Here is a 23,849-nt window from a genome sequence, read left to right on the forward strand (position 1 = left end):
TATACATGTTTCAATGCCATTCTCCCAAATCTCCCCACCTTCTCCCTCTCCCACAGAGTCCATAAGACTGATCTATACATCAGTGTCTCTTTTGCTGTCTCATACACAGGGTTATTGTTACCATCTTTCTAAATTCCATATATATGCATTAGTATACTATATTGGTGTTTTTCTTTCTGGCTTACTTCACTCTGTATAATAGGTTCCAGTTTCATCCACCTCATTAGAACTGATTCAAATGTATTCTTTTTAATGGCTGAGTAATATTCCATTGTGTATATGTACCACAGCTTTCTTATCCATTCATCTGCTGATGGACATCTAGGTTGCTTCCATGTCCTGGCTATTATACACAGTGCTGCGATGAACATTGGGGTACACGTGTCTCTTTCCCTGCTGGTTTCCTCAGTGTGTATGCCCAGCAGTGGGATTGCTGGATCATAAGGCAGTTCTATTTCCAGTTTTTTAAGGAATCTCCACACTGTTCTCCATAGTGGCTGTACTAGTTTGCATTCCCACCAACAGTGCAAGAGGGTTCCCTTTTCTCCACACCCTCTCCAGCATTTATTGCTTGTAGACTTTTGGATGGCAGCCATTCTGACTGGCATGAAATGGTACCTCATAGTGGTTTTGATTTGCATTTGTCTGATAATGAATGATGTTGAGCATCTTTTCATGTGTTTGTTTGGCTTGGAGAATTTTGAGCATTACTTTACTAGCGTGTGAGATGAGTGCAATTGCGCAATAGTTTGAGCATTCTTTGGCATTGCCTTTCTTTGGGATTGGAATGAAAACTGACCTTTTCCAGTCCTGTGGCCACTGCTGAGTTTTCCAAATTTGCTGGCATATTGAGTGCAGCACTTACACAGCATCATCAATGGACCCTGATTCTGACCCAATGTGTGAAGTCCTATATCATTACATTGGTCTTTTATGCATGATTTGAAAAAATCTGTTACTTTTTAAAAGTGGATATTTTGTGTTTTTAATTGCACAGGTAACTGTGTGAGAAATAGAGGCTTTTAAAAGTATTTTTAGTTTCCTGAAATTATGTTTGTGTATTGTCCTCCCTACTAAACTCTAAGCTCCTCTACGTAGAAAACAATCCACTCACTCCTCACTGTACCCCAGCACCCAGGTCAGTGCATGGATATTTTAAAGAAAATTTCTATCAGTGGCATAGAACCATTTGAAGTGAAGTGAAAGTTGCTCAGTTGTGTCAGGCTCTTTACAACTCGGTGGACTGTAGCCCGCCAAGCTCCTCTGCCCAAGAGATTCTCCAGGCAAGAATACTAGAGTGGGGGGGAAAAAAAAAAAAAAAAGGATACTGGAGTGGATACTGGAGTGGGTTGCCATTTCCTTCTCCAGGGGATCTTCCCAACCCAGGGATTGAAGCCAGGTCTCCTGCATTGCAGGCAGATTCTTTATCTGCTGAGCCACCAGGGAAGCCCAAATAGCAGAGGGGGCATCCCTGGGTGGGCACGAAGAATTGATGCTTTTGAACTGTGGTGCTGGAGAAGACTCTTGAGAGTCCCTTGTACTGCAAGGAGATCAAACCAGTTAGATCTAAAGGAAATCAACCCTGAATATTAATTTGGAAAAACCGATGCTGAAGCTCCAATACTTTGGTCACCTGATGCAAAGAGCCGACTCATCAGAAAAGACCCTGATGCTGGGAAAGATTGAAGGAAAGAGGAGAAGGAGATGACAGAGGGTGAGATGGTTGGATGGCATCACCGACTCAATGGACATGAGTTTGAGCAAGCTCTGGGAGATTGTGAAAGACAGGGAAACCTGGGGTACTGCAGTCCACGGGGAAGCAAAGACTTAGATACGACTGAGTGACTGAATAACAAGCATAGAACCAAAGACCCAATTTGGGGGGTTGAGGCCAAAAGGTGGACAAGGGGGCCCCCAAGTGATTTATCAGATCTCCCGAAAGACAGATGTTCTCCACTTAAGCTTTTGGAGCCAAGACTTGCTTGGTGGTGTTGTTGACAGTTTCCCTTCGCCAGGAGGCGTCTATCACTTTAAGATAAACACCAGGAAGTTAAAAGTGAATGGGAGAGGCGAATGACGGAAATTCCGGCTGCTTGGATCTCCCCCTGAGAGTATTTGAGAGTTCGAGCATCTGCAGCTGCAAAACCGAGAGGTTGTAGGGTTAATCCTTTCTGCTTAAAGCTGGTTGGCCCATTTTTTATTCCCTCAGCTGGGGAAAAGTTTGCGGCTGAGTGGGCGGGGTGTTGGCTGAGAGGTGTGGAGCCGAAGAGCTCCGCCCCATTGGCTATTGCTGATGTTGGTATTTTGTTGCTTTATATATCTTTGAAAAGAGCCAACATTGCACTGTGCTCCAGATCGCAGCTGTAGGATCTGCTGGTGTTGAGGCAAAGGCATTGAGTTCGGGTACCACAGCCGACCTCTCAGCTCTGTGTCTCAGGTCTGGGTCTTGCAGCCGCAGGGCTCTCCCATCCAAGGTGTAGTAATTCCCTGTGGCTAGGAGGACAGTGGTATCTGGCTTCCTCAAAGCTATCTGCTCTTTCAGCCTTTATTTATTGATGCCACGGCCAAGTCTTACCGAAAGATGTTAATTGATGTGTGTTTTCTATCTTTTGTCATCCTTTCTTTCGGACAGGTTACACTGACCCAGCCCCCTGAAGATCTCTGGAGACCATGGCCAAGAAAAGAATTGCTGTGATTGGGGCAGGTGTGAGTGGGCTCACGTCTATCAAGTGCTGCCTGGAAGAAGGCTTGGAGCCCCTCTGCTTTGAAAGGTCTCATGACATCGGAGGGCTGTGGCGGTTCCAGGTAAATCTCCTGGTTCCTTAATACTTGGAACTCTGGCTGTAACTAGGTGCAAAAGATATTTTATCTTGTGTCAAGAAATATGATGGGCTTCATAGTGATTCAGCCTGCTAGACTTCAGTTTGCTGATCACTTCTCAGCAACCTCAGGTTCTATGCAGGTTCTATGCACTCTTTCCCAAGGCTGGCAGCAAAAATGGGACAGAGGTATCACTTTTTTTTTTCCTTTACTGATGACTATGAAAATGGCACAGAGATCATTTTCATTTACAGATCTTCCCTGATTGACAATGAAATTACATCTTGATAAGCCCATCATAAATTGAAAATATCCTAAGCTTAAAATACATTTAATACACTTAACTTGGTAAAGAACCTGCCTGCTATGCAGGAGACTGCCTACAATGCAAGAGCCCACCCGCAATGCAGGAGAGGCAGGATTGATCCTTGGGTTAGGAAGATCCCCTGGAGAAAGAAATGGCAATCCACTCCAGTACTCTTGCCTGGGAAATCCCATGGACAGAGGATACTGGTGGGCTACAGTCCATGGGGTTGCAAGAGTTGGACACGACTTAGTGACTAAACCACCCCCTAACACCATAGCTGCACCTAACCTGCCTTAAATGTGCTCAAAGCACTCACCTTAGCCTACACAGGCAAAACCATCTCACACAAAGCCTATTTCATAATAAAGTGTTGAATATTTTATAATTTATTGAAGACTGTACTGAACATGAAAACCAGAATGGTTGTAAACTGATCAGTTGTTTACCCTCCTGATCTGTGACTGGGTGGAAGCTGCCACTGCCCAGCAGCACCAGAATATGGTACAAAATATTGCTAACCCAGGAAAAGATTAAAATTCAAAATTTGAAATATGGTGTCTATTGAATGAATATTGCTTTTAAACTATTGTAAAGTCAAAAAAAATCACAAGTTGAATCATGGTAAGTAAGTTGAGGAGTGTCTAATAAGTTTTGCTGCTATCTGGAAGAGGGCAACAATCTCCATGGTGGCAGGGCGTAACAAAATGACAATATGTGAAGTGGCTAGAAAATTTAGAGTGGTTACTCTTGGTCTGCATTAATCAGTAAGTGATCTAGAATATAGTTTACAGCTCCTTCTAGGAATTCCTCTTTTCAGTCTCTTCTAATCTTACTGTTTTTTGTTTGTTTGTTTGTTTATTCCTTCCTTCCTTCCTTTTAAAAAATTCTAGTAACTTTAAACAATTCTCTAATAATTCCAGTCACTGAATAGGATATAAAATCTGACCTAAAAGAATCAAAAAATTCTTTGAACTTTTACTTTGCTTGAGAAATCAAATCAGTAGTCATATCTTCAGAGGAGGGCAGACAGCACATGCAACTAGATTTTCTTGTCCTTGCACAGATAAAGTTGTTGCTTTAATAAGCACACCCAGCCCTGCAACTAACATATTAAGGTATCATCTAACTTAAATGATAGTTAAGCTTATTATATGTTAAAGAATATTAACCTCCTTAACTTCCTCCAAAGCAACATCCATTGGGTTTACTTTTAAACTCACTTTTTAAAGCCAGTGTTTCATATTTCATAAAGACAAACAGTGTTTGCCAGTCACTTAAAAGTGGTTTCACAGCATTCCTTAGTTGAACAATAGTGCTGCTGTTTTGCTTCTTGCCTCTGTCTTGGCAACTAACTCTGAAAATAGTTCTTATTCAGATCTAGGGTGAATAGCTCTTAGCACACCACCCATGCCTCGGTGATAATCAGTCTTGCACGTGGACTGAAAAGACTGTTAATTAATATTTTGTAATCAATAGAAAATTTTACTTTAGAAACCCAGCCAAAACATAGTGTAGAGTTTAAGAGCACAGTCTGGGTTCAAATCCTGTGTCTGCACCTACTAGCATTACCATGATTTCGGAGAAAATCATTAAACCTCTCTGTACCTCTATGTTATCATCTTTAAGAAGGAGATACCCACTTCACAGAGTTATTGTGGAGGTTAAGTGAATAATTATGTCATCACTAATAACAGTGGCACAATAAGTGCTACACATCAGTTGTTATTCAGTAGGCTGAATGTGGGGCCCACACAACTGAGAGACTGAACTGAACTGAAGCCTCCTAGGCAACTACTGATCAGGTAAGAAATCGGTTGAAGGTTCACCATCCTACCCGATTATCAGGTTTCTAGCTTTTATCTCCAAAGTGGCTTAAACTTCTTCTCTGTTAAAAACTCAACTTGAAGTTTGTTCTAATGATACTCTTGGCAAAATTTCAACACCTTATAAACTGCTTACTTGAAAATAAATAAGCTATATTTCATTGTAATGCTCTGACTTCTGTTAAGACAGACCACATCTGGGTCTATTATATATAACACATATTTTTACATATATTATATGCACACACATACACACCACTATAATTCTAGAGCCAAAGGCCATGCCTGGCATGTATTAGGCACCAAACATATTTGCATTTTATAAATGAATCCTTGAGATGAAAAATTTCTTGGGTGGCTGCTTAGACTGCTTATGGAAATAGACCTTCATTCTCACATATCCCAGTTACACAGTTGTGAAGCCTGAGGCATTATAAACATTTGTTAATTGAAGATTAAGCATGTTTCACATGTTGATGCTGGTTTCCTCAAATATTCCTTTGAGATCTGCTTTTCTTTCACCTCCTTGCTTGTTATTTGGAGCCTTCTCCCCCACCCTACCCCTCTCTCATTTTTATAATTTCATTGGGGGTTTCATATATAAGATCATCCCAAAGTGAAGTCGCTCAGTCGTGTCCGACTCTTAGCAACCCCATGGACTGCAGCCTACTAGGCTCCTCCGCCCATGGGATTTTCCAGGCAAGAATACTGGAGTGGGTTGCCATTTCCTTCTCCTGATCATCCCAAGCACACTGGAATTCCACTGTTGCTACGAGGTGTCCAGTAAGTCACTGGGGACTCAGGGCTTCCATTTTCTTTCTTGTAATAGGTCTCAGGGATTCAGTATGTATGCCTTTCTTCTTGACCTCTTCATTAATGTTAGATCAGACTGAGGGTGAAACATAGGTAGTGATGTAAGACATATCGCTTTAATGTTCATTACTACAGTATTACTTTATAAACAAAGTGGCTTAAAATGATAAATCACTTGGGAAATGTTGAGGTTTTAATAAGTATGCAATGCTGTAGAATAATTTTTAATTTTAGTTAAATTTAGTTTAATTTTGGAGAAGGCAATGGCACCCCACTCCAGTACTCTTGCCTGGAAAATCCCATGGACGGAGGAGCCTGGTAGGCTGCAGTCCATGGGGTCGCTAAGAGTCGGGCATGACTGAGCGACTTCACTTTCACTTTTCACTTTCATGCATTGAAGAAGGAAATGGTAACCCACTCCAGTGTTCTTGCCTGGAGAATCCCAGGGACGGGGGAGCCTGGTGGGCTGCTGTCTCTGGGGTCGCACAGAGTCGGACACAACTAAAGTGGCTTAGCAGCAGCAGCAGTTTAATTTTAGTTAAATTTTTAAAATCTCAATGTATACCATAGCAGTGCTTCTCAAACTTGAAAATGAAAATGAATCACTGGAGATTTTGCTAAAATGTACATTCTGATTCATTAATCTGGGGGTAGTGCTAAGATGCTATATTCCAAATAAGCCCCCAAGTGATGTTGATCCTGCTGATAATTACATTTTGAGTAGTAAAGTTCTAAAGTGTATATGTTATATAAAGGTACCATATTGATACAATATAATGTAAAATGAGGCATATTTAATACATTTTGATTTAAAATATAAAATTAAGTGATAACCACTCTTAGATGGATAGATCTTTTAAATTCTTAAATATATCTCCCTCCAAAAAAGACAACTGAATGGATACAAAAGTACCGAGAAGGTTAACTATAGAGCAGTGGCTGTTAACTTTGGCTGCACACTGAACAATCACCTGGGAACTTTAATAAACTTTAGCAAATACTGCTATCAGCCCATCCAGATTCTGGCTTTATTGGCCTGGAGTGCCAATAAAACTCTCCACTAGTTATTTCTAACACACAACCAACAGGGAAACCTTTGGCCTTCAGCCTTTACCCCTGCTTTCCCACGTGATAAATGAGGATGACACTGCATCTTTAAAATCAATAATGGTTTATTAAATAAACATTTCTGGACCTCAGACTATATTAGATGATAGGGAAACAGAATTATATAACCTCCTGCCTCTGCCCTTAGATATTTTGCAATTTAGTTAAGAATGTGAGGAGAAAGGACTTCTGAGGTGGATGGGATAAACTCTGGTTCCCTGAGCTTTCTAGGGCCAGCACATGACCTCTTATCAGTAGATTTCAACCTTATCTACATATTAGACAGGCAGTAATTAAAACAGGGTCTCTGGGAGAAGGGACCAGGCATTAGTATTTTAGAGTTCCCCATGTGATCCCTGTGTGAAGACAACATTGAGAACAGTCCTAAGACAGCTGGGGTCCAATGGGATTCTGAGAGTCTGTCAAAGGAACAGAAGGTCCACACTGTTCTCATTCCTCCCACTGAAGGTGAGTCATTTTTCTCCGTTCTTCTGCCCTTACTAATGCCTCCAATCCCTTCAGTTTAAATTACACTACCCTATGTCCCCATTATTTTTTTTCACATGAATTTCCTATTCAATGCAAGTCATGTGCTTAGGCAGGAAATATGATCAAGGTATGTCTGTATAGGGAAGATTATTCACTGATAGTAGAAAATACTAAAATGCAGGAGTGGAAGCTCCTTTTTCTACTCACTGACCTGATACTGCTCTGCCCTCACTTATCAAGTAGTGAGCTGACAGTAATAAGCACTACCAAGGATCTAAATGGGTGTTTAGAAGGGCTTGAAGGTTTTTGTGGACATACAGTATTTCATTGTCTTAATTATTTGAAAATTAATACAAATATATGATTATTGTCACATATAAAAGGTAAGATCTGTGATTCATTTAGCTCAGTGACCCCCAACAGACCTGCTGTGGAAAGCATCGGTCTACTCCTTCTATTTGGAAACTTCGAATCTTTGGAAAACAAGGACAGACGTGTATTTTTTAGCATTAAGATCGTGAGGTTTTTTGTTTTGTTTTGTTTTTATTTTGGCAGCTCTGGATCTTGGTTGCAGCATGCAGAATCTTTAGTTGCAGCATGAGAACTATTAGATGTGGCATGTGGGATCTAGTTTCCTAACCAGGGATCGAACCCACGCCCTCTGCTTTGGTACAGTGTGGAGTTTTAGCAACTGGACCACCAGGGAAGTCCCTGCGGCGGCGGCGGCTGCTGCGGCGGCTGCTGCTGCTGCTGCTACTACTACTACGTCACTTCAGTCGTGTCCGACTCTGTGCGACCCCAGAGACGGCAGCCCACCAGGCTCCCCCGTCCCTGGGATTCTCCAGGCAAGAACACTGGAGTGGGTTGCCATTTCCTTCTCCAATGCAGCAAAGTGAAAAGTGAAAGTGAAGTCGCTCAGTCGGGCTCAGTCGTGTCTGACTCTTAGCGACCCCATGGACTGCAGCCTACCAGGCTCCTCCGTCCCTGGGATTCTCCAGACAAGAACTCTGGAGTGGGCTGCCATTTCCTTCTCCAATGCATGAAAGTGAAAAGTGAAAGTGAAGTCGCTCAGTCGTGTCCGACTCTTAGCGACCCCATGGACTGCAGCCTACCAGGCTCCTCCGTCCATGGGATTTTCCAGGCAAGAGTACTGGAGTGGGGTGCCATAGCCTTCTCTGAGGGAAGTCCTTAATATAGTGTTTTTATTACTTTAGAAATATCTGCTGAATGAATGAAGTCAAATTTAATAGTTAGGAATATTTCTACCCCTGTCTTCACAAACACCTTGTTTTCAAAAGGACCTAACCACTAATTAATTTTTTAATGTGCTATTAAAAACAATATGTTTAAATAAACTTTAATTTTAGAACTGTGTTAAGTTTACAGAATTATTAGGAAAATAGTACAGAGTTCCCATATACCTCATGCCCAGATATTGTTAACATCTTACATTAGTGTGATAACATTTGTCATAATTAATGAACCAATATTGATACATTATTATTAACTGAGGTCCATGCTTTATTCAGATTTATTTAGGTTTATTTTTCCTAATGACCTTTTCCTGTTCCAGCTGTCCTGTCTCCTTAGGCTCCTCATGGCTGTGTCAGTTTCTTAGCCTTTCCTTGTTTTTGATAACCTTGACAGTTTTGAGAATCACTGGCTAGATATTTTATAGAAAATCCCTCAGTTGGGATTTGTCTGATGTTTCATCATGGTTACACTGGGGTTATGAATTTTGGGGAGGAAGACTTTAGAGGTAGAGTGCCATTCTCATCACACCATATCAGTGTTACACTCTATCACACTTGTCACACTGATTGATGTTAATCTTGATGACCTGGCTGGAAATGGTATTTATCAGGGTTTGTCACTGTGAAGTTTCTCTTTTTTTCTCCCATGTCATACTGTACTCTTTGGAAGAAAGTCACTATGCACAGTCCACACTTAAGGGCAAAGTTGGCTATTCTAGGCTTTTTGTCTTTCCACATAAATTTTAGAATCAGTTTGCCAACATCTACAAAATAGCTAGCTGGGAGGTTGACTGGGACTGCATTGAATCTATAGATCAAGTTGGGAAAACTGACATCTTAAAACAATATTGAGTCTTCCAATCTATGAGTATAGAATATGTTTTCATTTATTTATATCTTTGATTTTCTTCTTCTGTGTCTTATATTACCTAGATATAAGTCTCATACATATTTTGTTAGATTTTTACCTAAGCATTTAATTCAGGGAGTATTATTATAAATGGTATGGTTTTTAATTTCAAAGTCCAATTTTTCATTTCTGGTATATAGGAAAGCAGTTGGCTTTTGTATATTACCTCTGTAGCCTGCAGCCCTGCTATGATTGCTTATTGGTTCCAGGAATTTAAAAAAATTCTTTGGAATTTTCTACATAGATAGTCATATCATCTTCAAATAAATATCATTTTACTTATTCCTTCCCAATATTTCATTTATTGCCATTTCTTCCCTTATTACATTAGTTAGGATTTCTAATACAGTGTTTAATAGAAGTGTTAAGAGAGGCTGTCCTTGCCTTGTTCTCAATTTTATGGGTAAATTGTTCATTTTCTCAGTATTAAGTATAATGTTGTTGTGTTAGTTGCTCAGTCGTGTCCAACTCTTTGCAACCCCATGGATGGTAGCCCACCAGGCTCCTCAGTTCATGGGATTCTCCAGGCAAGAATACTGGAGTGGGTTGCCATTCCCTTCTTCAAAGTATCATGTTACCTGTAAGTATTTTGTAGATGTTCTTTATCAAATTGAAGGTGTTTCCCCCTATTCCTAGTTTGCTGAAGGTTTTTATCATGAAGGTGTGGTATAAATATTTCTACAAAAATAAAAGAAAAATCCTACCTCCTTAATAAATCAATTTGTTTTTCCTACCTTCAAGTTTTATTGATTTATAATAAATAAAATATACTCATATAACAGGGGAGAGATTATACAATGTGTAATTATGTAAACTTGGGTAAACTACAGTTGCCCCAGGCATACATAATATTATATTTGGTGATTATAATGTAAATTTAATTTTGTATATTGCTTTTTCCGCTTAAAGTTATAGCATAGGCTATTTTCAGTGTTCCTTTACAGATTTTAAAATCACATTTTTAAGTGTCTCCAAATTCAATCTCTATAATTCACTCATTAATTCATTTCAAATCATTTATTAAGCATCCATTATATATCAGGTTGGGAAGATATATACTTTCTGGAGTAGGAAAGGGCAACCTACTTCAGTATTCTGGAAAATTCCATTGTCAGAGGAGCCTGGCGAGCTACAGTCCACGGGGTTGCAAAGAGTCAGACACGACTGAGTGCGCGCGCGCACACACACACACACACACATCATAAATACAAAAAATAAGGCACAAACTCTACTTTTGGGTACCTCACAGTCATAGTAACAAATGTAGACTACTGTGTATTCTAAGTCACCTTGATGGCAATATGAGCAGAGAGTTTTGGCAGTTTGGAGGTTGAATGGGGGCATTTAACTCAGTGGAGAGAACAAGAAATACTTCTTTAGAGAAGTCATATTTGATGGGACTCTTGAATGACTGATAAAAATTTTCCAAATGAAGAAGCAGTAGTATTACAAAAGTTTAAAGTTGTAAAAGAGTCTAGAATGTTTCAAAAACAACTTAATGACTCAGAACCTTGAAGTTAATTGAGGGAACAATAAATGAAGATAATAAAGTAGATTAGGATTGTGCAACATGCTGAGTTTTAGAATAAGAAATCTGGTTTCCCACATGGAATCAGTGGGAGCCAGTAAGCAGTGGGCTGACAGGTCTGCTTTGAATTTAGCAGGATACTTAAGAAGTGGTGTGGAAGATAATTTCTACATCATACTGAGATCATAATTTATTAAACCATTTGTCTATTGGGGGAGGGGCCATTTTAAGTGATTTCTAATTAATAGCTATTTTAAACTATAAATTGAATATCTTCATGCATTTGATTTTATATTATTTTGCAATTTTCCTTACAACAAATTTTTATAAGATAAAAATATCTTATTCAACTCTTTTTGAAATGAATTTGATGTATTTCATTTGTTTGTTATGCATTATGTGAAATTTACTTCTTTTTTCTATATGTACCTTTCTCAAGGTAATTCAGCATACATCTATTAAATATCTACTAAGTGCTATTTATAATTCTATATACTGTAGGAAAGATCATAAATATAAGTCAAGGGGTTTACAATCGAATTGGGGAGATAAAGAATGTATAAACTATAAGACATTATGGAGGTCCCTGAATCCTAAACTGAAAAACAAACTATAGAAAATGGAGCCGCATCCAAAAGTTTAATTAGAGAAGAGATACAGCCATACCCTAGAAAGAACACTTTGGTTGAAATTTGTAGGATAGGTTAGAAGAGACTTGAAAAGAGACTTGTGAAAACATTATTAGCAGCCAACAAGAATGAGATCCTGAAGTACAGGGGAAAGAAATGGGAATGATCAATTCGGGATTCTGAAATTCAAAAATTCTTCTCTAAAAACCAGGGGAAAATCATCTCTAATGTGGGCAAAGTCAATGAACACTCTCCTTTATGGCCCTTGAATGCTCAGTAACACCCAACATCCAAATATCTGTTTGTTTATGGAAAAAAGGGAGGACTCTCTCTGCATGATAAACAACCTTTTGTTGTTTAGTCTCTTAAGTCATGTGGACTCTTTTGCAATCCCGTGAACTGGCAGGCTCCTCTGTCCGTGTGATTTCCCAAGCAAGACTGCTAGGGCAGATTGCCATTTCCTTCTCCAGGGGATCTTCCAACCCAGGATTCGAACCTGTGTTTTCTGCATTGGTAGGCAGATTCTTTACCACTGAGCCACCAGAAAAGCCCCAAAAAGGAAGTGCATGGGTGTGTGCTCAGTCGTGTTGGAATCTTTGTGATTCCATGGACTTTAGCCCACCAGGATCCTCTGTCCATGGGATTTTCCAGGCAAGAATGCTGGAGTGGGTTGCCATCTCCTACTCCAAGAGATCTTTCCCACCCAGGGATCGAACCCACATCTCTTGCACTGGCAGGCAGATTCTTACCACTGGGCCACCTGCAAAGCCCAGAAAGGGAAAAGGGGGTCTAAGTTGGTTAAGGTAATTGACCATAATCAAAACAATTTTAAAAAGAGTTGAAAAATCATCATTTGTGATGTTTCAGTGAAGGCTAATATAGCTGTCTGGATAGATACTGTGCTATTTTATGTGGTCAGTACAACACCCCTGTTTGTGTATGCTAAGTCACTTCAGTCATGTTCAATTCTTTGCAACCCTATGGACTGTAGCCCACCATGCTCCTCTGTCCATGGGATTATCCAGGCAAGAATACAGGTGTGGGTTTCCATGCCCTCCTCCAGGGCATCTTCCTAACCCAGGGGTTGAACCTGTGTCTCTTGCGTCTCCTGCATTAGCAGGCAGATTCTTTATCCCTGAGCTACCTGGGAAAATCTTGAGGATTTTGCTAAAAAGGCAGGTTCCAATTCAGTAGGTCAGGGTGGGGCCTGAGATTCTGCATTTCTAACAGTCTCCCAAGAGATATCTCTGCCTGCTAGTTCACAGATCATACTTCAGGTAGCAAGGATCTAGAGTAGTGATTCTCAAATACAGTGTATTTGTTGGGCATTAAATGGTTCTGAGACCAATGCCAGTGTGTGTGGGTGTGTATGTGCATGGGTGGGGGATGGTCCCCAGACACCAACAAACAACGTTCAGATACTAGCAAGATGTCCAAGAATTAAACTCTATTCTATTTACCCAGAGATAGTTTCCGATTCCACAAATTGAGAGCTCAGTCCTACAAGACTGCCCCCTCAGCCCTTCTGTAGACACCAAGTCATAAACTCAGGTTATTACCAGTGCTTCTGACGAACTGGCTGCAGTTTGGAGATTCCAGTGACCCCTCCTTGGACTTTGGACTTCAGATGCCAGTCGTTATCAGGTTGTTACCTATACTTCTGACCAACTGGCTATAAATCAGAAATTCCCATGACCCTTTCCTTGGGTTTGCTTAATTTGCTAGAGCAGCTCACAGAACACAGAAAACCCATATACTCACTAGACTACCAGTTTCTTATAAAGGTATGTAGCTTGGGAACAGCCAAAGGGAGAGATGCACAGGGAAAGGACACTGAGCTTCCATGCCCTCTCTAGGCATGCTGCTCTCCTGATCTTTTCAGGTTCATCAATCTGGAAGCTCCCTAAATCCTACTCTTTTGGGTTTTTATGGCGGCTTCATGACATAGGAATGATTAATTAAATCACTGGGCATTGGCTACTGATTCAACTTCCAGTCTCTCTCCCCTCCCCAGAAGTCAGAAGGGGGCAACTGCAAGTTACAACCCACAGGGTTTGCTCCATTGGTAACCAGGCCCACCATTATTTGCTTTCTAAGAGTCACCATACTAACACAACAAAAGACTTTAATCACTCTCAACACTTGGGAAATTACAAGAGTTTTGGGAGCTCTGAGCTAGGAACTGTGGTAGAAAGACCAAATATATATGAGAAATATATTTTGACCATCTGGATGACCAAATATATATTTCTTATAAATCACAATATCACAGACATTTAATTTATTTCATTTTTATATTACAAATAATGTGATCAACATACATTAACATAAATTTTTGTCTGAATACTGAATCTTTTTTTAAATGGCTAAGTGTCAAGGGTTTTCATATTCTTGCCACATTACTCTCCAGAAAACATTGTACTGAGATTTCATTTTTGCTAACACTGAATAATTGTCTTTTAAATGAGTGAAAATAAGGTAAAACAGGAACACATAGTGGACAGAATTATAAATTAGTACAGTGTTTCCTGGAGAACAGGGTTGCAAGTACATGAAAAACCTTGAAACTAGTACTCAGATGGGAGTCTCTTGTCATTTTAATCAGGTGACAACTAAGACTGGACATATACTATGACCTCTTTGCTTCCATGTTTAGAACATCAGCTGGGATAACTAGGACTTCTGGGGGCTGGCTGCACATCTCTGTATCACAAACATGCTCTTCATGTGGATAGCTTGGGCTTCCTCACAGGATGATGGTCTCAGGGTAGCTGGACTTGTTACACGGCTGCTGACTTCTACGAGAGGAAGCTTTCTAAGGAACCCAGGTGGAAGCGGCAAGACTACTTAGCACTTAGTCTTGGAAGCCATTCAGTATCATTCCAACTGCATGCTGTTGGTCAAAAGCAAGTCATAAAGACAACTCCGATTCAAGGGGAAGAGACAGCTCGAGGGTGCAAATCCTGGGAGATATAAAGGGATGTGTGTGTATAACTTTTTTTTTCTAATTGGCGTTGCAGATAACTTTTCAAATGTTAATTGGCTGTTTATAAACCATGACCTTAATTCTCAAGCTGCTATGAATGCTTTTTATTTACTGCAGGAAGAACCTGAAGAAGGAAGGGCAAGTATTTACAAGTCAGTGATCATCAACACTTCTAAGGAGATGATGTGCTTCAGTGACTATCCCATCCCAGATCATTATCCTAACTTCATGCACAACTCCCAGGTCCTGGAGTATTTCAGGATGTATGCCAAAGAATTTGACCTTCTAAAGTACATTCGATTTAAGGTAGGGAATTTTGTGGGTATCTCTGTGTTTGAAGTTGTTTGCAAAGTAAATGAATAATGTGGTTTCATTTAGCAGTGCTTATGTGTAGCTTGGTTTGATATGCTCATGTATCTATGCAATAGACTCCACACGGTGTCTTCTCTCTGACTGAAAAGTATCAGTGGGAAAGTCCCTTTTCTATGTATTTTGACTACAGATCCAGGAAGCAACCTTCATTTCATTGCCTTCATTCTGTATCATTTGATTACAATAAACAAATGAGAACTGACAGGTATGGACACTTTGAAACCTTCTGGTGCCACAGTTTGTTCCACAACTTGCCACTTAGCCTTTTATGCTTTCTGAAGTGCTTTCCAATGCATTTTTTATGTGACAATAACAACCTCATGAATTAGTTATTGAACAGTTATGAGAAAGCAAATAAGTCAACTCTGGTGTAGAGGAAAGAACACTGAATTGGGAAAAAAGTCTTAAGTTTTATTCTGCTGCTAATCTGCTTGTGACTTCGGGCAAGTAAGTTCCTCAACTTTGATGTGTCTTAGTTTTATTTGTAAAACAAGATGATTGTAGTATATCACCTCCTTGGTTCCTTCCTGCTGTAAAATCTTCCATGATATTTCTATCATTTTAAGCCATGACCATAAAAGAACCAGTATTTCTGACAGCTGGCAAAAAGCCCAAATCTTCTACTTTCTGATCATTCTACTAAATCATGCCTTTTTCTATTTAACAACAAAATTAAAATGGCAATATCCAGTGACGACTTCCAAAGTCAGTCATTTACAGCCTAGTGGTGCTTCTCTTCACTTGTTAAAAACACTTAGGTTTGTTATCACACTAAGCAGTGAAGAAACAAATACCAAAAAAACAAAACAAACAAAAAAACAGTGATTTAACAGTCTTAAATACAGAGTTACAGGGTGATAAATGCCCTGAGATCTATACACTGCAGCTCAGAGGTGGGACACTTAACCCATCAGAGCTTGAGTTATCAGGTACCAAGGACGTTTTCTTAGAGGAGATAATACCAAACTAAATGTTGAAGGGTGAGTATCTCCAAATGAAGAAAGCATAAAAGGATGGTCCAGGCAGAAGCACCAGCCTGTGTAAAAGTAAGAACATGCTGCTGCTGCTGCTGCTAAGTCTCCTCAGTCGTGTCCAACTCTGTGCGACCCCATAGAGGGCAGCCCACTAGGCTCCTCTGTCCCTGGGATTCTCCAGGCAAGAATACTGGAGTGGGTTGCCATTTCCTTCTCCAATGCATGAAGGTGAAAAGTGAAAGTGAAGTTGCTCAGTCGTACCCGACTCTTAGCGACCCCATGGACTGCAGCCTACCAGGCTCCTCCATCCATGGGATTTTCCAGGCAAGAGTACTGGAGTGGGGTGCCATTGCCTTCTCCGAAGAACATGCTAGAGAGGAACTATAAATAATATAGGATCACTTGGGTATATAAGAGTGGTATCTCTATCAGTCCACCAAGACATTATGGTCATAAATCCTAGAAGCATATAGGACATACTCTTAATGTTTCCTTAGACTAAGTAGAGTAACCCGTATTTGTTTTTAAAGCTAAAAACTATACCACTGACTATCCCATCTTGTATCTTCTTTCTTTCTAGTTATTTGTAAAATGGGCATTTATGGGAGTCAAAGAAGTTCATTTACACAAAACATGAGCCACTGAGATGTTTTTCTACTCTATTAGGAAAGGGAGCCTTATTAGCTCAGTCACACATTTAAGACTAGACAGTGAGAACAGAACTTGAGATAAGAAGGCATCAGAAGATCTCAGGATGTCTGGGAGTATGGGGAGGAATAGGCATTTAGTGCATCAAGTGTCTTAGAAACACAAGAGAAGCCCAAATTTTATTTAAGTATCATATTGCCTTAGGGTATGGTCCAGGGCATATGGTCCAAGAAGGGCTTCCCAGGTGGCACAGTGGTGAAGAATCCACCTGCCAATGCAGGAGACACAGCAGACTTCGATCCCTGTGTCAGGAATATCCCCTGGAGGAGGAAATGGCAACCCACTCCAGTATTCTTACCTGGAAAATCCCGTGGACAAAGGAGCCTGGTGGGCTACAGTCCAGGGGATCGCAAAGAGTCAGACATGATTGAGTGACTGAGCATACACACGTGCATGGCCTAATAAAACTAGTAATTTGCACTTTTCTCAGAGAAGGCAATGGCACCCCACTCCAGTACTCTTGCCTGGAAAATCCCATGGATGGAGGAGCCTGGTAGGCTGCAGTCCATGGGGTCGCTAAGAGTCAGACATGACTGAGCGACTTCACTTTCACTTTTCACTTTCATGCATTGAAGAAGGAAATGGCAACCCACTCCAGTGTTCTTGCCTGGAGAATCCCAGGGACAGGGGAGCCTGGTGGGCTGCTATCTATGGGTCGCACAGAGTCGGACACGACTGAAGTGACTTAGCAGCAGCAGGAGAGGACAGTGCAACATTAATTTGCCAACTCGTTTGAATTAGGTTGCCTCATGAAAGTTTTCTCACTCTGACCAAGGCGGTGGTGGTTGTGATGGTTTAGTTGCTAAGTTGTGTCCTACTCTTGTGATCCCATGGACTGTAGCCCGCCAGACTCCTTTGTCCATGGGATTTTCCCAGGAAAGAATACTGGAGTTGGTTGCCATTTCCTTCTCCAGGGGATTCTTTCCAACCCAGGGATCAAACTCTAGTCTCCTGCATTGCAGGCAGAATCTTTACCAACTGAGGCATGGCCCAAGAAAAGTAGTCATTTGTACTTTTCTAGAAGGAGAAGATAGTGCACCGTTAGTCTGCCAACTCTGTTTTATTTAGCTTGCCTCGTGAAAGTTTTCTCACTCTGACCATAGCCCCAAACAAAAATAGTTCTTATTTGTAGAGTATGAAAATCAAATATCCCTGCCTTAGCCCTCTTATGTGGTATCAGCCCTTTCGTGTAACCCCCTGCAAAGACACACCTGTCAGGGAAGATGACCACTGCGTATCTGTGGCTACAGTCCCCCGTGGTGATCCCTTTTCTTCTTAGACCATTGTTTGCAGTGTGAAGAAGCAACCTGATTTCCCCACTTCGGGTCAATGGGAGGTGGTCACGGAATCTGAAGGGAAAAAGGAGGTGTATGTCTTCGATGGAGTTATGGTTTGCACTGGCCATCACACCTATGCTCACTTACCCTTGGAAAGCTTCCCTGGTAAGTACCTACTAAGCAGGAAGACCCTTGAACCATGCCTGTGACCTGGTCCCTAAAGAATGGTCTGAGTGATTCCTACCTTGGGATGAAATAAGGCTTATCCTAATTCTGCATATTCTCCTGAAAAATGTTGTGGTAACTTGTATTAATAATATTTGGGAGGTAGAAATAACAGTAACATGGGGGTCTAGAGGAAAATTAGAAGGCTTTATATTTAGTTTCACAATGATTATAGTTTTTCTAAGGATAAAAAGAGTTGATCTGCATTAGACTGAACGAGGGTTTTAAAAAAATTTTATTGGAGTATAGATGATTTAAATATTGTGTTTTGAAAAGTTTCTGCTATATAGCAAAGTGAATCATATATCCACTCTTTTTAAGATTCTTTTGCCACATAGGTCATTACAGAGTATTGAAAAGAGTTCCCTGTGCTATACAACAGGTCCTTATTATTGCTGTTAGTTGTCAAGTTATGCCAGACTCTTTTGCGACCCCGTAGACTGTGGCCCACCAGGATCCTTTATCCATGGGATTTCCCAGGCAAGAATACTCAAGTCAGTTGCCATTTCCTTCTCCAGGGCATCTTCTCAACCAAGGAATTGAACCCATGTTTCCTGCATTGGCAGGTGAATTCTTTACCACTGAGCCACCAGAGGCCCCTTATTAGCTGTCTATTTACAGTGCTGTGTATATGCCAATCCCCATGTCCCAGTTTATCACTCCCCCACTTTTCCTCCCTATAGAAAAGTTTGTTTTCTATAACTCTTTCTGTTTTGTAAACAAGTTCATCTGTGCAATTTTTTTAGACTCCACATATAAGAGATACCATATGATATTTGTCTTTCTCGGACTTACTTCACTCAGTTTGACAACCTTTAGGGGCATCCCTGTTGCTGCAAATGACGTTATTTTGTTCTTTTTCATAACTGAGTAATATCTCATTGTATAAATGTACCACATCTCTTTATCCTGAATGAAGGCTTTTTTTTTTTTTTTTTTTTAGCAATGGAGGAAACAAACAGAAATATTGAGTTTCTAAGCAAGAAAATAAAGCTTAAAGAAAGAGTTAAATTACAGTCTTTGGCCTGGATTTTCATTTTGAGGGGAAAAAAATACCATATATGTGCTCAGTTGCTCAGTTTTCAACTCTTTGTGTTACCACTGGAGTGGGTTGCCATTTCCTCCTCCAGGGGATATTCCCAGCCTAGGGATTGAACCCATGTCTTCCTGCATTGCACATGGATTCTATGTATACTCTAGAGTATATAAAAACATATATACTACAATTGAAATGGAAGTAGGTATTTACAGAAGATGAAGAGAGGGTGGGGTGGGCAAAATAGGTAAAGGGGATTAAGAAATACAAACTACTAATTATAAAATAAGTCACAAGTAATATATTATACAGCACAAAGAATGTAGTCAAAATACTATAACATTGTTAGAGAAGAAAATGGTAACCCACTCCAGGGTTGTTGCCCAGAGAATCCAATGGACAGAGGAGCCTGGTAGGCTGCAGTCCGGAGGGTCACAAGGAGTCTGACACAACTGAGCATCTAAACCACTATAATATTGTAATAAGTTTGAATGTTGCATAATCTATAAAATATCAAGTTACTATGTTATACATCTGGAACTGATATAAGTCAACTACAAAAAAAAAAAAAAGAAGAAGAAGAAGATGAAAAGACAAGAGAATGTTTTCTGAAGTAGTTTGGATTTGTGAGTCCACAAGTCCAAAATACAAACAGATCCTGAGGTAAGCAGACTACTTATGGTAAGGAAATCACAAGGTTTGACTCTGGGGCTATGGGAAAAGAAAACAGGCAAAAATATTTAAAAAGGTGACAGTGTGCTTGAATAAAAGGAGAACACATGGAGAATGTATGCATAAACTCTACACACTGCAAAAAAATTGAATGACCATTACCCATTAATTATTTTTCCTTCTCTTGTAGGAATTGAGAAGTTCAAAGGACAATACTTCCATAGTCGAGATTATAAGAATCCAGACAGTTTCACTGGAAAGAGAGTCATTATAATTGGCATTGGGAATTCTGGAGGGGACCTGGCAGTGGAAATTAGCCACAGGGCCAAACAGGTTTGAATTAGTAAAATTATTTACTTTGCTTCACCAAGGAAGCTGCAGGACCCAACGGAGTGTATATACCTGCACAAGCCCATCAGTGCCAATGGCAAATGTAGGGATTGGTTTTGTAGCCTCAATTGGCAACATCATGATTGATGATGTGACTGAGCCAGGTTACAAGTTAAGATTTCCATCATTTATCTGGCCTCACTCTAAGGAATTCAGTTATGACCAAGGACTGTGCCCATAATCGCTCTCAGCTGTCTCTTCGGAGGGTGCTTCTGGCTTTGAAGAAGACCAAGTGATTGCTGGGAGAGCTTGTTAGAATGCAGCATCCAGTGTGGACCACCTGTTGGCCAGCAGAAGTGCTATGCTCTTATTTTGAAGGAAAGTGTACTGGGTCATTGAAAGCTTTTCACTCATAGGCTGGTAGGGGAATTTTCCCCTTCACTCTTCTTCACTCCCCAAATGAAAAAAAAAAAAAAGGCAGTCTAATCCTCTAAAGACAACAGACATCAGTATGAAAAGCATCCACATTGTAGCACGTGCAAGCAGCTCTCCCCAGCTTCCGTGTACAATTAGTTAACATAGAATTACATCCACAGTAAAGCCATTTCTATGTCCTTGAGGGTTTTTTGATTGTTCTTTATTTTATTTTTTTTTTTGTATCATAGATTTTGAACTGGGAAGAAAGTATCTTCATTATAAATTCCTAGAAAAAGACATCATTGTCTTTCTGGAATCATAAAGATTCATGTCTTTATGGAATCATAACTTTTTTGGCATAGTTAAATGCCTGGTTGTTCTTCAGTAACTTTAATTAAACATACATTTTAAATTACTTTTGAAAAAAATTACTTTAAAAATAGAAGTTTAATGCCACAACTTTGTTAAATAACCTTTACCCAGAAATTCCATTCAATAACACTTTTTCTCAGGTTTATCCCCATCTATTGCCACAAAACTGATTTTATATGTTACTCCATGAATTAATTCAATAAGCATTTAATAGGAAACAGTTATGTAAATAATAAAGGGTAAAAATGTATGTGGGTGATGTGATAAAAGAATTTTCAAAGTATGTGGTAGGGACCCAAGGCATGAGCTTTCTTTAATACCATTGGCTTGTTAAATTGTCAGCTATAGAGAAGCTTGGCCTTACAAGCACTCAGTTCAGTTCACTCAGTTGTGTCTGACTCTTTGCAACCCTATGAATCACAGCACGCCAGGCCTCCCTATCCATCACCAACTCCCAGAGTTCACTCAGACTCACGTCCATCAAGTCAGTGATGCCATCCAGCCATCTCATCCTCTGCCCTTCTCCTCCTGCCCCCAATCCCTCCCAGCATCAGAGTCTTTTCCAATCAGTCAACTCTTCGCATGAGGTGGCCAAAGTACTGGAGTTTCAGCTTTAGCATAAGTCCTTCCAATGAATATTCAGGACTGATGTTCTTTAGGATGGACTGGTTGGTTCTCCTTGCAGTCCAAGGGACTCTCAAGAGTCTTCTCCAACACCACAGTTCAAAAGCATCAATTCTTTGGTGCTCAGCTTTCTTCACAGTCCAACTCTCACATCCGTACATGACCACTGGAAAAACCATAGCCTTCACTAGATGGACCTTTGTTGGGAAAGTAACATCTCTGCTTTTGAATATACTATGTAGGTTGGTCATAACTTTCCTTCCAAGGAGTAAGCGTATTTTAATTTCATGGCTGCAGTCACCATCTGCAGTGATTTTGGAACCCCAAAAATAAAGTCTGACATGGTTTCCACTGTTTCCCCATCTATTTCCCATGAAGTGATGGGACCGGATGCCATGATCTTCGTTTTCTGAATGTTGAGCTTTAAGCAACTTTTCACTCTCCACTTTCACTTTCATCAAGAGGCTTTTGAGTTCCTCTTCACTTTCTGCCCTAAGGGTGGTGTCATCTGCATATCTGAGGTTATTGATATTTCTCCCGGCAATCTTGATTCCAGCTTGTGCTTCTTCCAGGTCAGCGTTTCTCCTAATGTACTCTGCATATAAGTTAAATAAACAGGGTGACAATATACAGCCTTAATGTACTCTTTTTCCTATTTGGAACCAGTCTGTTGTTCCATGTCCAGTTCTAACTGTTGCTTCCTGACCTGCATATAGGTTTCTCAAGAGGCAGGTCAGGTGGTCTGGTATTCCCATCTCTTTCAGAATTTTCCACAGTTTCTTGTGATCCACACAGTCAAAGGCTTTGGCATAGTCAATAAAGCAGAAATAGATGTTTTTCTGGAACTCTCTTGCTTTTTTGATGATCCAGCAGATGTTGGCAATTTGATCTCTGGTTCCTTTGTCTTTTCTAAAACCAGCTTGAACATCAGGAAGTTCATGGTTCACATATTGCTGAAGCCTGGCTTGGAGAATTTTGAGCATTACTTTACTAGCGTGTGAGATGAGTGCAATTGTGTGGTAGTTTGAGCATTCTTTGGCATTGCCTTTCTTTGGGATTGGAATGAAAACTGACCTTGTCCAGTCCTGTGGCCACTGCTGAGTTTTCCAAATGTGCTGGCATATTGAGTGTAGCACTTTCACAGCATCATCTTTCAGGATTTGAAATAGCTCCACTGGAATTCCATCACCTCCACTAGCTTTGTTCGTAGTGATGCTTTGTAAGGCCCACTTGACTTCACATTCCAGGATGTCTGGCTCTAGGTGAGTGATCGCACCATTGTGATTATCTTGGTCATGAAGATCTTTTTTTTTTTTTGTACAGTTCTTCTGTGTATTCTTGCCACCTCTTCTTAATATCTTCTGCTTCTGTTAGGTCCATACCATTTCTGTTCTTTACTGAGCCCATCTTTGCATGAAATGTTCCCTTGGTATATCTAATTTTCTTGAAGAGATCTCTAGTCTTTCCCATTCTGTTGTTTTCCTCTATTTCTTTACAAGCACTGAGGAACCATAAATTGCCATAGAACAAGGCAGCAAGAGTGGGTTGAGGTAAGGTGGATATGTTTCTGATAAAGGTTTGTGACATATGTATTATTGTCACTATTTTATACATAGAGAAGTTTTTACTATTTTTTAAATAGAGGATAATTGCTTTATAATGTATTGGTTGAGAACTTTTTAACAGGAGGACTTAAACAAAAAAACATAAAACAAGGACTTCCCTGGCAGTACAGTGGTTAAGACTCCACTGCAGAGGGTGCGTGTTCAATCCCTGGTTGGGGAACTAAGATCCCACTTGCTGCATGGCATGGACAAAAAAAAAAAAAAAAGAAAACCCACAAAACATTGTACTTGCTGCTGCAGCTAAGTCATTTCAGTCATGTCTGACTCTGTGCAACCCCATAGATGGCAGCCCACCAGGCTCCCCCGTCTCTGGGATTCTCCAGGCAAGAACACTGGAGTGGGTTGCCATTTCCTTCTCCAATGCAGGAAAGTGAAAAGTGAAAGTGAAGTCGCTCAGTCGTGTCTGTCTCTTAGCGACCCCATGGACTGCAGCCCACCAGCCTCCTCCATTCATGGGATTTTCCAGGCAAGAGTACTGGAGTGGGGTGCTATTTCCTTCTCCACTTAAATAGCTTACAACTCTGGAAACTATCTCTAGAGAGTGTTATAATG

The 23,849-nt window shown here is 40.3% G+C and overlaps 1 protein-coding gene and 1 long non-coding RNA gene across 7 annotated transcripts in view; both read left to right on the plus strand.

The window, feature by feature from the left end:
* Positions 1 to 1,523: 1,523 nt before the first annotated feature.
* Positions 1,524 to 23,849, plus strand: part of FMO5 (flavin containing dimethylaniline monoxygenase 5) — a 39,875-nt gene continuing 17,549 nt past the window's right edge. For 2 of the 6 annotated variants that reach the window (XM_055584569.1, XM_055584570.1), the window contains exons 1-5: positions 2,302 to 2,474; positions 2,633 to 2,805; positions 14,783 to 14,971; positions 17,999 to 18,161; positions 20,120 to 20,262. In XM_055584569.1, the coding sequence (XP_055440544.1) occupies positions 2,671 to 2,805; positions 14,783 to 14,971; positions 17,999 to 18,161; positions 20,120 to 20,262 (630 nt within the window). In that variant the 5' untranslated portion in view covers positions 2,302 to 2,474; positions 2,633 to 2,670. The other 4 variants (XM_055584568.1, XM_055584567.1, XM_055584566.1 and 1 more) reach the window with 4 other exon arrangements.
* On the plus strand, positions 4,855 to 8,731 carry LOC129654844 (uncharacterized). The gene is made up of 2 exons (XR_008715611.1): positions 4,855 to 4,929; positions 7,915 to 8,731. It is a non-coding gene; the product is annotated as an uncharacterized LOC129654844 (long non-coding RNA).

This window comes from Bubalus kerabau, chromosome 6 (assembly GCF_029407905.1).
Source record: "Bubalus kerabau isolate K-KA32 ecotype Philippines breed swamp buffalo chromosome 6, PCC_UOA_SB_1v2, whole genome shotgun sequence".
Lineage (NCBI taxonomy): Eukaryota > Metazoa > Chordata > Mammalia > Artiodactyla > Bovidae > Bubalus > Bubalus kerabau.